The 14,903-nt window shown below is 45.5% G+C and overlaps 1 protein-coding gene across 1 annotated transcript in view; it reads right to left on the bottom strand.

Annotated features, from left to right (window-relative positions):
• The window catches only part of SMC1B (structural maintenance of chromosomes 1B), a 3,759,116-nt gene that overhangs the window by 1,070,750 nt on the left and 2,673,463 nt on the right, over window positions 1-14,903 (bottom strand). Inside the window, exon 13 of the mRNA XM_044087233.1 lies at window positions 713-859. Within this exon, the coding sequence (XP_043943168.1) occupies window positions 713-859 (147 nt within the window). The remainder of the gene's footprint in view (window positions 1-712; window positions 860-14,903) is intronic.

Consider the following 14,903-nt stretch of genomic DNA (forward strand, 5'->3'; position numbering starts at 1 on the left):
ATATTTTGTTTAATTAATGCGTTTTGTAACTTTTGTTTCATTAATAATGTGTTCTATGCCTTATGAATGCTCCATTTCATTTCCTTTGCAAAATAAATCATTTGTGCAAGTTTTGGTTACCTTAAGCTCATATCTCGCCCTTTTTGATCATTTGAGCACTGTTATAACCCAACCTGCTTAATATACCTTCACTGTTAACTCTGCACCTCATGACTTGAAGTAGTTGCACTCTCAATCCCGGTTCTGACACAGTGTCGCTTGTCTCGGACAAACAGTTGTGGGTTTGGTTCAAGCAGCTTTATTACACACAAACACATCAGGAATGAGGCTTTGTAACTTAAACTTAAATAAACTTATAAACAGACTGACTAGTACACTCATAACATGCTAACATTCTGGTTGTTCTCTCAAAATGGCACTGGTGCCTGCACGTGCTCACTATTTATATGCAGCTGCCTACATCTGGAAATGCTTCTTAAAGTTACATATTCACACACACTGTTCTACAATAACTATACAGCTACCATCCAGAACTCTGTAGCAAATGTGTTTCCTGAAGTCAAAATGGTCTCACTATAAATGAGATACAGATGTAGAAAGAAGTAAATTTCAAACATTTTATATATATATATATATAAAAAAAACAAAACAAAACAAAACAAAAAACGTTTTCTACTAAGCATTTTGAAATGATTACTATGCGAAAACCTACAAGACGTTCATCTGTCAGCTGTTCTTTTCTTTCTTTCAGTCTTTCAAGCTCCTTTTCTTCCCACTGCCTAGCCTTGAAGCGAAGGTCACTTGATCCACCAGAGATTATCCCAGATTTTGAAAAGAGTGTCCCATCAAGAGATACTGTCTGTAAGGAAAATAACCATAAAAAAAGAAATACAAGTCTGATTATAGTCACTGACAATCTCATGCAAATGAACCATGGAAAAAATGAACAGATGAACAGTAAAGTACAATAGTGATTCAAACAATGTCATGAGGTTGGAAAAGTCTATTGTATAGATATAGTCAGACATTTCTAAGATTCCAGGAGGCCTTCCTCCTACTATAGATACAAGTGGTAGCATACTATTATTTTCTATACACATTTTGGGGGTTAACTTGAAAAAAATCACACAAAAGTGTTAACATACTAGATTTTCTTTCTACTCATTTTCTGTGAGGTTTACTTGGCTATATTATAAATTAATTCATTAAACCACCCACATCGAAAAGATATGCAGTAGGCAGATTGGTGATCCTTCACAATGCCAACAAGTCTTGTGAGCCATGTGTGTGTGGGTGTATGTATTGCTTTCTATTCAAAAACGTTTCGATAACAGTGAGTGCTAGGAAAGGCTTCAGCTCCTCATATGCCTAGGCTGGATAAAATGAATATCAAAGTATGACTGACTGACTGAATCAATCAATCAGTTTGCCAACTCAACAAACTCAGTTCAACAAAACCTGAATTTGGGGACTTCCAAAATGGCTGCACATTAATCAATAACATGATTTCAGCTCTCCCAATGTGAAAATACAAACGGAGAGATGGGCCAGAAACTCTACAAGTTTTATTAAACTCAGTTATGAGCTAGTAATTATACTGCCTGGATGCCAGCAAAGAAGAAACTCAGATTGTCTGAAAGAAAATCAACTAGAAAAGGTTTAAGAGGAAACATTGACTGGAAAGAATCCTACAGCTGTTCAGCAAAAAGAAGTTTAAAGTCCAGCTTTGGTGCAAGACATGACTTCCAGTAATCTAAAGGAAAAGATAAATCAAATGTGCTCAGAGCTGATTAAAATAAACAAAACACTGAAGGAGTATATTGACTGAAATAACAAAAAGTTAGAAAAATGGAAGATGTTTTAGACAACTATCAGATGAACTATTAATACTGCAAAAATCAGAGTGCGAAATGAAGAAAAGCCTGCTAAGTATGAGACTGCTCAAAAATAAGAAGTTATGTACTCACCATAACGTTCCATCTGAGTAGGTGACTTCATTTGTCTGCAACCTGTGGGTCTTGGATCCGATATCGGATCCGAGCCGGCAACTATTTATATGGATCCGAGCTCCTAGCTCCTCCCCTCACCCATAATCCCCTGCCAACCCCAATTGACCTCAGATCAAGTTTGCCCTCCTATATACCTGAAAGGTATCCCAACAGGAAAAGGCAGGAATAATACTATCATCTAACTCTTCTGAAGGCCAGGGGGAAGGAGGGGGGGATGGTTGCACACAAATGAAGTCACCTACTCAGATGGAACATTATGGTGAGTACATAACTTCTTAATCTGGAGTAGGGACTTCATTTGTCAGCAACCTGTGGGACAGAGTCCCCAGCTACCTGAATCTTGGGCGGCCATCATGGAAGGATGTTCCGGAGCACTGCGGAGCCAAAGGATGCTCTCCCTCTGGAAGTGATGTCCAGTTTGTAGTGGTTAATAAAGGTATGAGATGAGGCCCAAGTGGCTGCCGAGCAAATATCATCCAAGGGGACTCTAGATCTGAAAGCAGTAGAAGTAGATATGGAGCGAGTGGAGTGAGTGCGGACCCTTTGAGGTGCGGGCCTCCCAGAAGCCTGATAAGCTAGAAGGATACATTGGGAAATCCAGTGTGATAAAGTGACCTTCGAAACGGCTTTACCTAAATTGAATTTGGCAAAGGAAACGAACAGCTGATCAGATTTGTCTGTGACCAGCAGTCCTACGAATATAGAAACGCAGCTGCCTGTGGACATCTAACGAGTGCAGCTTGTATTCTCCTTTATTTTGATAATTAGGGAAGAAAACAGGAAGATTGATGGACTGATTGATATTGGCTTTTGAGGCCACCTTAGGTAGAAAGGATGGATTGGTCCTAAGGTACACTCTATCCTGATGAAAAACCAAGTAAGGGGGTTTTACGGAAAGAGCTTGAAGTTTCGAAACTCTTTTTGCAGAGGTGATGGCTACCAGGAATGCTGTTTTCCAAGACAGATATTTAAGATCAGCGGAGGCAGCTGGTTCAAAGGGGGAAGCAGTCAAGGCCTGAAGAACTAGCAATAGGTCCCTAAGGGGGTATGGCTTCTTTGATGAGGGCCTAAGCAGAAAAGTACCCCTGAGGAAGGTTTTACATAGTTTAGCTGACATCAAAGGACCTGTTTCGTGTCCTACATGGTAATGGGAGATGGCTGCCAATTGTACCTTGACTGTCGAACAGCTAGCCCCTTGCTGAAAAAGCCCTGTAAGGAAGTCCAAAACGGACATTAGCGGAGCAGTGAAGGGGTCCAAATTATGATGTTCCGCCCAGATGGAGAAGCGCTTCCATTTACTGGGGTAAATCTTCCTGGTGGAAGGTTTATGCGCTACCACCAAGATGGCTTTGACAGGTTAGGAGATACCGGGAGTCCTAATTAAGACTGGAACTGGAGCAGCCAAGCTGTCAGCTTCAGGTTGTCCAGATTCGGGGTCGGTAAGCCTGATGGATGGGAGATCAGATCCGGGCTGGGATCCAGAATCCAGGGAGGATTCACCAAGTGAGACCACAGGTAAGGGAACAAGTTTGTCGAGGACAGAATGGGGCAATGAGGATCATCTTGCTCCCCAACCGAGAGGCTTTCTGTAACACCTTTAGCATCAGGGGTAGAGGAGGATAGGCATAAAGTAGACCGGGCGGCCAAGCATGCACTAGAGCGTCTCTCGGGGTTTCCCCTGGTGGGGGAATCAGGGCGAAGAAGTTGTCGCATTTCGTATTTGAGGGAGAGGCAAAAAGATCACAGCAGGGTTGCCCCCATTTTGCAAATATCTGCTTCGCTACTCAGGAGTTGAGAGACCACTCGCAAGGGGAAAGAATAGTGCAGCTGAGTTTGTCCGCCAGAATGTTGGACCATCCCGGACACCAGGCCCCAAAACACAAAAAACACACACACACACACTACGACCAGCGAGGGGAGGAAATATACTAGAAAAAAGAATAAAATTAACCTAAAGGGATCCAAAACACACACACAAGTTAAGAAAGGAAAGATTTTTCTTAATTAACAAGTTTTTTGAAAACTTATCTGACAGTCGCCAGGAGCTCTGCAATCCAGCTGTCTCTTCTAAGAACGGCAAACTAGATCTGAGGTCAATTGGGGTTGGCAGGGGATTATGGGTGAGGGGAGGAGCTAGGAGCTTGGATCCATAGCTGTATAAATAGTTGCCGGCTTGGATCCGATATCGGATCCAAGACCCACAGGTTGCTGACAAATGAAGTCCCTACTCAAGATCAGCTGTTTCAAAAAATGGCTGAGTTAAAAAGGGCTTGCGGGGAAAATCTCAGATTTCCTCATGTACCAGAGAACTGGAAGGAACAGACTGTATTAATTTTATGAAAAGCAGAAATATGCAACTAGACTGGTATTTCACAGCAGGATGTGTTAACTGAAAGGGTGTATTGCGTGTATACTTCAAACCTGGCCATGAGAAAGCAGTCAAGCCCCGTATTAGTAAAGATCCAATCATACCAGCAGAAAGAATTCACCCTGACAAAATTGTGGCAGAAGGGCAAAGTATTAAAAATTGAAAACACTAGAATGTTTGAGCAAAATTATTATTCATGTACACCACGCAGAAGAGAATCAAACTGATCCCAGCAATTAGGGAACGTCAGGAGGTGGGTGTGAGATTTAAGCTGCTGCACCCAGCTTTCTTCAGAATACCTTTTCCCTAGAGGATTCAAGTAATTTCTTGATGCAGAAAGGGTTGAGGAGGAAATACACAAGTTTGCTCAACAAAAACTAAGCAAGGGGACTTTGTTTCTCATTTGTCTGATAATAAGAAGTTATGTACCTACCATAACGTTCCATGTTAGTTGTCTTCTTCTCACCTTCTTTCTTGCTGGTTGGGTTCGGAGCCAATCCTCGGCTCCAACTCGGCCATCTACTAAAGCTCGAGAGCTATTTACTGGCTCGAGGCCTCCCCATATCCCACACTGCTTGGCACTAGATACCCAGATCTTGTCTGGCAGAGCTAACACCATAGAAAAATTTCAAGGACACCTGTCCAAACTACAAAGTTTACCTACAGTAGTAAAACAGAGGAAGGACGTAACCCAGATAAGAATTAGCCAGAGGAAGAAGGCCTCAAAAAGGGACTCTTCTTGGTCTGTCCAGGCTAGGGGGATGGAGGGTGGGACGCAAGTAAGAAGGCGAGAAGACGACAACTAAAATGGAATGTTATGCTAGGTACATAACTTCTTAATGTTAAGTTGTCTATCTTGCCTTCACTCTTGCTGGTTGGGACAGCGTTCCTAGCACCTTAGTCCTAGGTGGCTCATCGGCACAGACTCTTGAGCACAGTGGAACCAAAATCAGCTCTACTCCTAGAGGCCATATCCAACTTATAATGTGAAATGAAAGTATGAGGAGTGGCCCATGTGGCTGCAGCACAAATAGATTCCATTGGCAGTCTTGCTTGAAAAGCTACCGAAGTAGCTAACACTCTGGTGGAATGACCTTTAGGTTTATTAGGGAGTTCTTTATGTCTCAGTTGATAAATCAAAGTAATAATGGAGGACAACCACCTGGATAAGGTTACTTTAGAAACTGGCAGTCCCTGTTTGCCCTCAGCATAGGACAGGAAGAGTTGGACTTATTTTCTTGTTTGCTTAGTCCTATCCAAATAAAAACGTAATTGCCTATGAACGTCCAATTGGTGTAACTTTTGTTTAGCTTTACTCGAATAGCTGGGAAAAAGGACAGGTAGATCAATAGCCTGATTCAGGTTTGTTTCGTAAGGTATCTTGGGCAGAAACGAAGGATTAGTCCTGTGTGAAACTCTATCCTTATGAAACACAAGGTAAGGAGGACGAATAGAGAGGGCTTGAAGTTCCGAAATCCTCCTAGCTGAGGTGATGGCTACTAAAAAGAGAGTCTTCCAGGAGAGTAATTTTAAGGAACAGGAAGCCGCAGGTTCAAAAGAGGGAAGAATCAAGGAAACTAATATCAAGTTTAAATCCCACGGAGGCGGGGGATCTCTGACCAGGGGCCTAAGCAAAATAGTCCCTTTAAGAAAGGTCTTGCAAAGTTTGTGGGACATGATGCTGGTTTCTGACAGGCCAGCGTGGAAATTTGCAATAGCAGCTAATTGGACCCTAATGGTGGCAGATGAGGAGCCAGCTTGATAAAGTTATGCTAAAAAATCTAGAACGTGATGCACAGGGGCTGTAAAGGGATCTATATTCCTAGCCTCTGCCCAGAAAGAGAAACGTTTCCACTTACTAGCATAAGTCTTCCTGGTGGTAGATTTGTGTGAAGAAAGGATGATTTCACGCACCGGCTGAGAAATATGTGGAAGCCTGGCTAAGGTTGGAAGTGGAGCAACCAAGCTGTGAGGTTGAGAGACTGAAGGGATCGGTGCAGCCCGCCCGACTGATGGACCAAGAGGTCTGGCACTGGGTCCAGATTCCAAGGCTGCTCCAGCAGGTGACGATGCAGGAATGGGAACCAAATTTGTCGAGGCCAGTAAGGGGCAATGAGGATCATCCTGGATCCCAATGCGGTCGCCTTCTGAATTAGCATGGGAATTGGGCGAAAAGGTGGGAATGCATACAGAAGACCCCGGGGCCAATTGTGAACTAGAGCGTCTCTGGGGGAGTGGCCGGGAAGGGGAAAGAGAGTGAAGAAATCATCGCACTTGCTGTTGAGAGGAGTTGCGAAAAGGTCGCAGCAAGGTTGACCCCATCTGCGGAAAATTTTGTCCGCTACTGACTGATTGAGAGACCACTCGTGAGGTATGAGAATAGCTTTGCTTAGCCTGTCCGCTATGACGTTGGACTTCCTGGGGATGTGCGTTGCTATCAGAAACAGTTGAAAGGAGATCACCCACTGCCAGTGTCTGAGTGCTTCTCGACATAAGGGATAGGACTTGGTTCCGCCCTGCTTGTTGATGTACCACACTACAGACATATTGTCTGTTTGAATTGCAATAACCCAGGTGGGTAGAGAGTCTTGAAGAGCTTGCAACGCTAAAAGCACCACTCTCATCTCCAAGACATTTATGTGCAGGTGGTACTCTAGAGGTTGCCAAGTGCCCTGGACAGTCCTGCCCTGAAAATGCCCCCCCCCCACCCGATCAGGGAGGGATCCATGGTCACTGTGGCAACAGGAGTAGGAAGAACAAACGGTCTGCCCTGGAGTACTAGAGGGGAGACCATCAACCAAGCCAGGTGGTCTTTGCATGATTGAGTGATTATTATCTTGTGAGACATCGGCAGTTGCTGAAAGGACCATTGGGTAAAAAGCATCCACTGAAGAATCCGTATGTGAAAACGAGCCAGGAGAACTAGTATGATTGCTGCTGCCATGAGGCCCAAAGTTTTTAGTACAAATCTGGCCTGAATCCACTTGCACTGTAGTAAGACCTGCACATGCCGTTGAATGTCTGACACTCTGTCTAGAGGAAGTTTTGCTGACAGATCTTTTGTATTTAATCTTGCGCCTATAAAGGTTATAGACTGACAAGGCGACAATGCAGATTTTTTGAAATTTATTGAGATACCTAGCTCGGAGCAAGTTTGGATGGTATAATCCCTGGCTCGCAGTAGCTGATGCCTGGTGGAAGCAGTAAGGAGCCAGTCGTCTAGATATGGAAACACCTGGAATCCTCGCCGTCTCAGGTGAGCTGTAACCACTGCCATGCATTTGGTGAACACCCTAGGGGCTGTGGTGAGACCAAAGGGCAGGGCTCTGAAATGATAGTGACTGGCTCCCAGACGGAAACGGAGAAACCTTCTGGAGTGCCTGTCCATTTTGATATGGTAGTACGCATCCTGAAGGTCTATGGAGCACATCCAATTGTCCTGACGCAAAAAGGGTAGAATGGACTGAAGCGTGACTATCCAGAACTTCGTTCTTTGAACAGATTTGTTTAAACTGCTGAGATCCAAAATGGGTCTCCAGTCCCCTGTCTTTTTTGGTACCAAAAAGAACGGAGTAAATTCTGGATCCTTGTTGGTCTGCTGGGACTGGCTGGATGGCCCTTTTTTCTAGCAGTTTTGAAATTTCTGGCACTGCTTGTTCCCTAAGACCGGGTGGGACATCTGGAAGGGACTTGGTTGTTTGTACAGGGGTGTGGACAAAGGGGATTTTGTAACCCTCGGATATGCTGAACCATACCCATTTGTCTTGTGTGAGGAGTTGCCAGGCTTCTGGGTACAGTGACAATCTTCCAATGACTGCCTCCGAAGGTGGACAGTTGGGCAGCCCCTCAGGGGTGCTGAAAGGGTCTGTCAGAAAAAAATTCTCTGCTACCCTGATTTTGCGGACCCCCTGTGCCCCTCGCGTGGCGTCTATTATTGTTCCTTCCCCTGCCCCTGGAGGGAAACTCGCCACGTGTGTCAGGCACGACTCCCTGGGGTTTCCGAAACCACATTTCCCCACTCTTCTGACCTTTAGGGTATGGTCTAGAGGGAGTAGAAAAACGGACTCCCACAGCAGAGAGAGTCTTGCCTTCCTGCTCACACCTGGTAAGGGTATCCTTCACCTGTGGTCCAAACAGAGCCGAACCATCAAAGGGGGTATTGGTGAAGGACACCTTAAAGGGGTCAGCAAAGTTACATAACTGCATCCAGGCATGTCTTCTCAAAGCCACACCTGTACCTGCAACCCTACTCGCTCCATCATCTGCATAAGAAATGAGCCGCATCGAGGAGTTGACGATTGAGTTAAGGGTCGCCAGCTGGGAGTTAATCATATCTTGAGCCCCCGCAGCTGATGGATCCTGAAGTGTATCACCCAGTTCCTTGAGAAGATCCCTTTGAAGGTGGGTGAAGTGGCACAGATAATTCAGCGACCGCATGGAAAAGGTCGCTGAGGAAAACATCCGCTTCCCGTACCTGTCCATTGTCCTAGACTCTTTATTAGGAGGATGGACAGGCACAGAAGGGTCAGCCAACTCCTTCTTCGTGGCTGCTGCCACCACTAAGGCATCAACGGGGACACCTTTTGTCAAAAATTGTTTGTTGGGTGGGGCTGTAATGAACTTAGTGGGCCTACGGGGAGTTGGTTCCACTGTGTCCGGCACTTACCACGCCCTTCGAGCCACTACTTCCATGAGCGGGTCGAATGGTGGAGACACCCAGGAGGTGGAAGGGCGAGAACCAAACGCGTCCAGGTATACCAACTCGTCCTCGGAAGGGTTAAGGGCAGTCCAGTTCCCCCTCTGCTTAAGGATCTCTAGGATGTCTGAAAAGGAGACATCCTCAGAGGGGGATCTTGGGGACCCTTCCGAATCCTCCAAGTCGGTATCAGACGTGACTGACTCGGGGGAGTCGACATGTTTCCTCTTACATTTTCTCTTCCGAGGGGGCTCCTCTGAAAGATCAGGGGAGGCCTCGAAAGAGGAAGATACACCCAATGGGGCGACCTGGAGTGTCTGTTCTACACGCTTGGGGTCAGGAGGGTGGGCAGAGACCGATGCAGGCACCATGGGGGGAGGAGTCGACTCAGGAGTCAGCACTCTCCTCATGACCTCGAAGGCACCCCTATCAGGCAGAGGAGAAGGTCCCCACTCAGAGGAGACGTGAACCCCTCCCAGCACCGAGAAGGACGGCTCCGAGGCCGATGTTGGGGCCGAGCTCACCTGTGCGGAAGCCCCGAGGGGGAGAACGGGGTCGGACAAGGGTCCGATGCCACTCGCCCCCTCGGAGCCGACGAGGGAGTCCCGGCACCCAGATCCCTCCAACGAAGGAACCAATGAAGAGATTGGAGCCGAAAGGTGTGGTATCGTCTCCAACGTTTCCAAGATTCGAGCCCCTACCATCTCCAGCTCTGAACACAAAGGGGGAGTTGGAGGAGGAATTGCTGAAGACACTGGGACAGCCACAGTCTGTTGAGAAGGGCTGGTTAACATTTGGGCCAGGGCCTGCGATTTAAGGAGTCTACTGACCACCCTCTCCAAGTCATGATCAGATAGCCTGGAGGGCCTAGAGGAGTGGGACCTATGGCTTAGTTCAGATTGAAGCAATGGTGACCTCGGAGCCGAACGAACTGATTCTAGGGAAGGGGACCTAGAACGTTTTCGGCTCAAAGATGGTTCCGACACTAAAGTCGGAGCCGAATGAGGTCTAGAGATGTCGGCTCCAGCTGGAACCGAAGAGGAGGAAGATGCTCCGCCCGGCGACGGCTCCGAACTGGAGCTGACGGTTTGGCGGGCTTTGAGGATTTCCCCGACTGAGGCTTCGCTGGGGATCCCTCAGGCTTAAGTAAACCTCTCAAAATAAGCTTGTTCCTACACTCCTGCAGGACTCTCGGGCTGAAGGCGTGACAGACCGAGCAGGAGTCCTGCAGGGGTAGGGAACCCAAGCAATACACACAAGAAGTGTGACCGTCTGTCAGAGACATCTTCTGACAGCACGAGTCACACTTCTTGAAGCCTGAAACTTTAGTATCCCTAGACATACTGTCAAGGGGATACTAAAGAGAGAAAAATTAAACTAGTGCTTAAACAAGGCACACAAAAACACTCACACACCCGCATTAGCTAAGTTAACAAAAATAACTACAAAACTATCACCACACTTAATAACAACAACAACTATCCTTAATAAAAATATACAAATACTATAAGGCTAAACACTACTCCTATAAAGTACCAAAGGGGTGGGGTTAGCCACTAAAGAGAAGAAACAAAAAATGAGTTTCCTAGGTGGGATAAACTAGGGGATATACAGTCTAACTACACTAAAAGGGAAGACAATCTAAATATACTAAAAATACAAGGTAAATTTCTAGCTAATAATACAAAAAAACGGAATAATACGACCTGAGCCAGTAAAATCGCAACCTCATAGCTGAAGCGGCAAACGAGATCTGGGTATCTAGCGCCAAGCATTGTGGGATATGGGGAGGCCTCGAGCCAGTAAATAGCTCTCGAGCTTTAGTAGATGGCAGAGTCAGAGCCGAGGATCGGCTCCGAACCCAACCAGCAAGAATGAAGGCGAGATAGACAACTTAACATTAAGGCTTATAGAGAGACTGTCAGTGAAACTTTTTCCAATGCACCAAAGGAAAAAAGCTTGAGAGGGAGAAAAAAAAACAATACAGGAGCTAACCAGAAGACTTGGAAATACTATGGACTTGAACCAAAGTATGGGGTTGGGTGATGGAGATGAACAGGAAGACCACCAGCAACAATGAAACTGGTGAATAACAAAGTTATGTACTAACTATAAAGTTCCATCTGTGTTGTCGACCTTCATTCTTTCCTCACAAATGGGTTTGTATCCATCTGCTGGATCCATCTAGGCCGATACTACAGCTCACAGTCACCACATCTCTCAAGCTTCTCCCTTACCCATAATGCATCCTGTCAACTATCTTAGATCTTGTCTGCTGCTATACAGCATAGAAGGATAGGGAAAAATATGGGAAGCTATAGCCAGAGTCATATAAACATGTAAATGTACCAATTTAGAGACCATGTAACTGCTAGTTCCTCCAGAGGTCATGGATGGGGGTAGGTGGGAGAGGAGGTGAGGAACGAATGAAGATTGATGACACAGCTGAAACATTATGGTGAGTACATAACTTCTTTATCTGATATTGTCAGTCTTCATTCTGTCCTCACAAATGGGACAGCTTCCCTAGCTACCTGAGCCCAGGGGGGACTCAAGGAAGGATATTCCTGAGCATCACAAAACCAAATGATGGCCTACCTCTGGAGACCAGACCAATTTGTAATGTGTGATAAAGGTATGAGGAGTAGCCCAAGTTACTCCTGCAAAAATGTCATCCACAGACATCCTAGACTGAAAAAATGTGAAAGCAAACAGAGTAATCTTGGAAATCAATTTTCCCAGTTTTGGTCCAGAGAAGGAAACAAATAGCTGGTCTGCTTTCCTAATTTTTTCTGCTCTCTGCAAATAGAAACACAATTGTCTAGTAACATCCAGTAAATGCAAGATATATTCTCCTTTGTTGTTAAATTTAAGAAAAAATACTGGCAGATTCATAGTAGTATTTATGTTGGATTCCAACACCACATCTGGCAGAAAGAATGGGTTTATAAGTAAGGTCACTCTAGCTTTGTGAAAAACCACGTAAGGAGGTTTAGAAGATAGTTCTAGGATCTCAGAAATTCTTTTTGCGATAGTGATGGCAACCAAGAAAATGGTCTTCCATGAGAGAAATTTAAGGTCACATGCAGCTGCTGGTTCAAAGGGAGATTGTATGAGAGATTGCAGCATTAAATTTAGGTCCCATGGAGGTGTAGGGTCTTTAAAAGGAGGCTTTACAATGAGTGTCCCTTTTAAGAAGGCCTTCCTCAATTTGAAAGAAGCAATGGGTGCGACAGTCAATCCTGTATGGTAATTTGAAACTGCTAACTGTACCCTAATGGTTGAGCAACTAGCACCATTTTGAAAAAGGTGAGCAAGGAAATCTAAGATGTGATAAATAGAGGCTGAAAATGGGTCAAGTTTATGCTGCTGAGCCCAAATGGCAAACCTTTTCCATTTACTAGAATATGTTTTCCTTGTCAAGGGTTTATGGGAAGACAGAAGTCAGACAGGTGAAGAAAGCATAGATTGTCTGGCTACTAAGGGAACAGGAGAAACCAAAAAGTCAGCTTGAGGTTTGGTATATCTGGGTGTGACATGCCTGTCGGGTGAGACAGGAAATCTGAAGTCGGAACTAGGTTCCATGCTGGGTGAACCAAGTGAGGCCATAGGAATGGAAACTAAATTTGTCAAGGCCTCTGGGGGCAATGATAATCACTATACTGTTTGACCTGGCAGCTTTCTGCAGAAATTTTGGAATCAATGGGGTTGGTGGGAATGCATAAAGGAAACCAAGAGGCCAATCATGAAGTACAGCATCCCTCAGTGACTATCCCTGTGGGGGGAAACAGGGCAAAGTAGTTCAGTTAGGGCAGAAGCAGAAAGATCATAGCACGGCGGGCCCATGGATGTAAAATCCCATCTGCCACCTTCTTGTTGAGGAACAACTCGTGTGGAAGCAATCCGCACCTGCTCAGTTTGTCTGCAATCATGCTGGATCTCCCCGGAATGTGCATCACTAAAAGAAAATCGTCTGAAGAGATCTCCCACTGTCAGACCCTGAGCACTTCTTGATACAGTTGGCAAGATCTGGTTCCTCCCCATTTGCTGATGTAGCAGATGACTGACATGTTGTCCATCTGAACTGCAACTGTCCCAGAGGGAAGAACATCTTGAAATGCTCACAATGCCAATCACCGCTCTCATCTCTAGAACATTTATATACAAATTAGCCTCTTTGGGTGACCAAGTACTCTGGACTGTCTTCCCCAGATAATGCCCCCCCCCTCCTATCTGGGAAACATCCATGGCCACTATGGCCTTGGGCAATGAATGGATGACCCTGGAGCAGTTGATCAGACTGGATCCACCAATAAAGATCTTTTCTGCAAGTCTTGGTAATTTTTATCTGATACAACTTTGACTGATGGAAGACTGACCATTGGGTACCCAACATCCACGGTAGGATCCACATGTTAAACCTGGCCAACAGAGCTAAGGTTACTGCTGCAGCCATGAGACCCAGAGTTCGGAGGACTATGTGGGCTGAGACTGATGTATTGCCTACAACCTTCTTGACCTGTGACCTTACAGTTAAAACTCAATGAGTTGGAAGGGGAACACTGGCCGTGTTTGTGTTGAGCAGTGCTCCAATAAATTCCACTGTCTGAGTTGGTTGAAGTTGTGATTTGTTGTAGTTTACAGTTATTCCTAGGTGAGCACAGGTGTGGAGAACCTGATCTCTGAAATGTATGAGTTGATGCTTGGTTGGAGAGATAATGAGCAGTCGTCCAGGTAAAGAAACACCTGGAATCCCTGCAGTCTGATGTATGTTGCTAGTACTGCTATGCATTTTGTAAACACCCTGTGGGCTGTGGTGACTAGCTCCCAGCAAGAATCAGTTACTTCCTGGACGGCCTGTTCATCTTGGAGATCTATTGACCAATCCAGTCGTCCTTGCCTAGAAAGGGGAAAATGGACTGAACCATGACCATCCAGAACTTGGTTTGTTGAACGGATTCATTTAGATTTGTGAGATCCAAAATTGGTCTCCAGTCCCCTGTCTTTTGGGCACTGAAAAGAACCTTGGGCAAGTTCTGGATTCTATCTGGTCTGGTGGGACCTTTTGGATGAGACTCTTGTCTAGCAGCTTTCGAATCCAATATGGTTGCTTGATCCCTATGACTGGGTGGAACATCAAGGAATTTCCTGGAAATTAGAGGTGGAAGGGAAAATAATATCATATAACCTCTAGATATAATCCTCTGCACCCAAGTATCTTCTGTTAATTCTAGCCAGGCTCTCTGGTGCAGGGACAGTCTTCCCCCGACTGTCACCAGAGGTGGACAGTCGGGTCCCCATTCAGGAGCGCTGATAGGGTTTATCAAAGAAAGATTCTCATCAATCCTGGTTTTGCAGGCCACCTATGCCACAAGGCCGATGATGTCCATTGGAGATCCCCCCTCTGCCTCTGTGGGCCACTTCCTCTACATGTCATGGAATGGGCCATTGATGTTTTTGAACCACATCTTCCAGCCACTCTGTTGATTCCTGGAGAAGGATCTCTTGGGGCTCGTAAAACATATGCCCATGACAGACAAGGTCTTACCATCTGTCACACACTTGGAGAGCATTTCATCCACTTTAGGAACAAAAAGTGTTGTTCAGTCAAAGGGAGCATTGAAGAAATCAGACCTGAATGGCTCCGCAAAGTCGTATAAGTGCATCCACACATGCCTCCCTCCTGGAAATGCCTGAATCTGCAACTCCTGAGGTTCCTTCCGCTATGTTGGAAATTAACCTCATAGAACTATTGCAAATAGCTTGCAGGGCTGCCAGCTGAGAAGTTACTGAATCTGTAACCTCTGCTGATATGGTTCCAGAGAAAGTA

Source organism: Protopterus annectens, chromosome 11.part0, assembly GCF_019279795.1.
Source record: "Protopterus annectens isolate FY-2018-M chromosome 11.part0, PAN1.0, whole genome shotgun sequence".
NCBI lineage: Eukaryota > Metazoa > Chordata > Ceratodontiformes > Protopteridae > Protopterus > Protopterus annectens.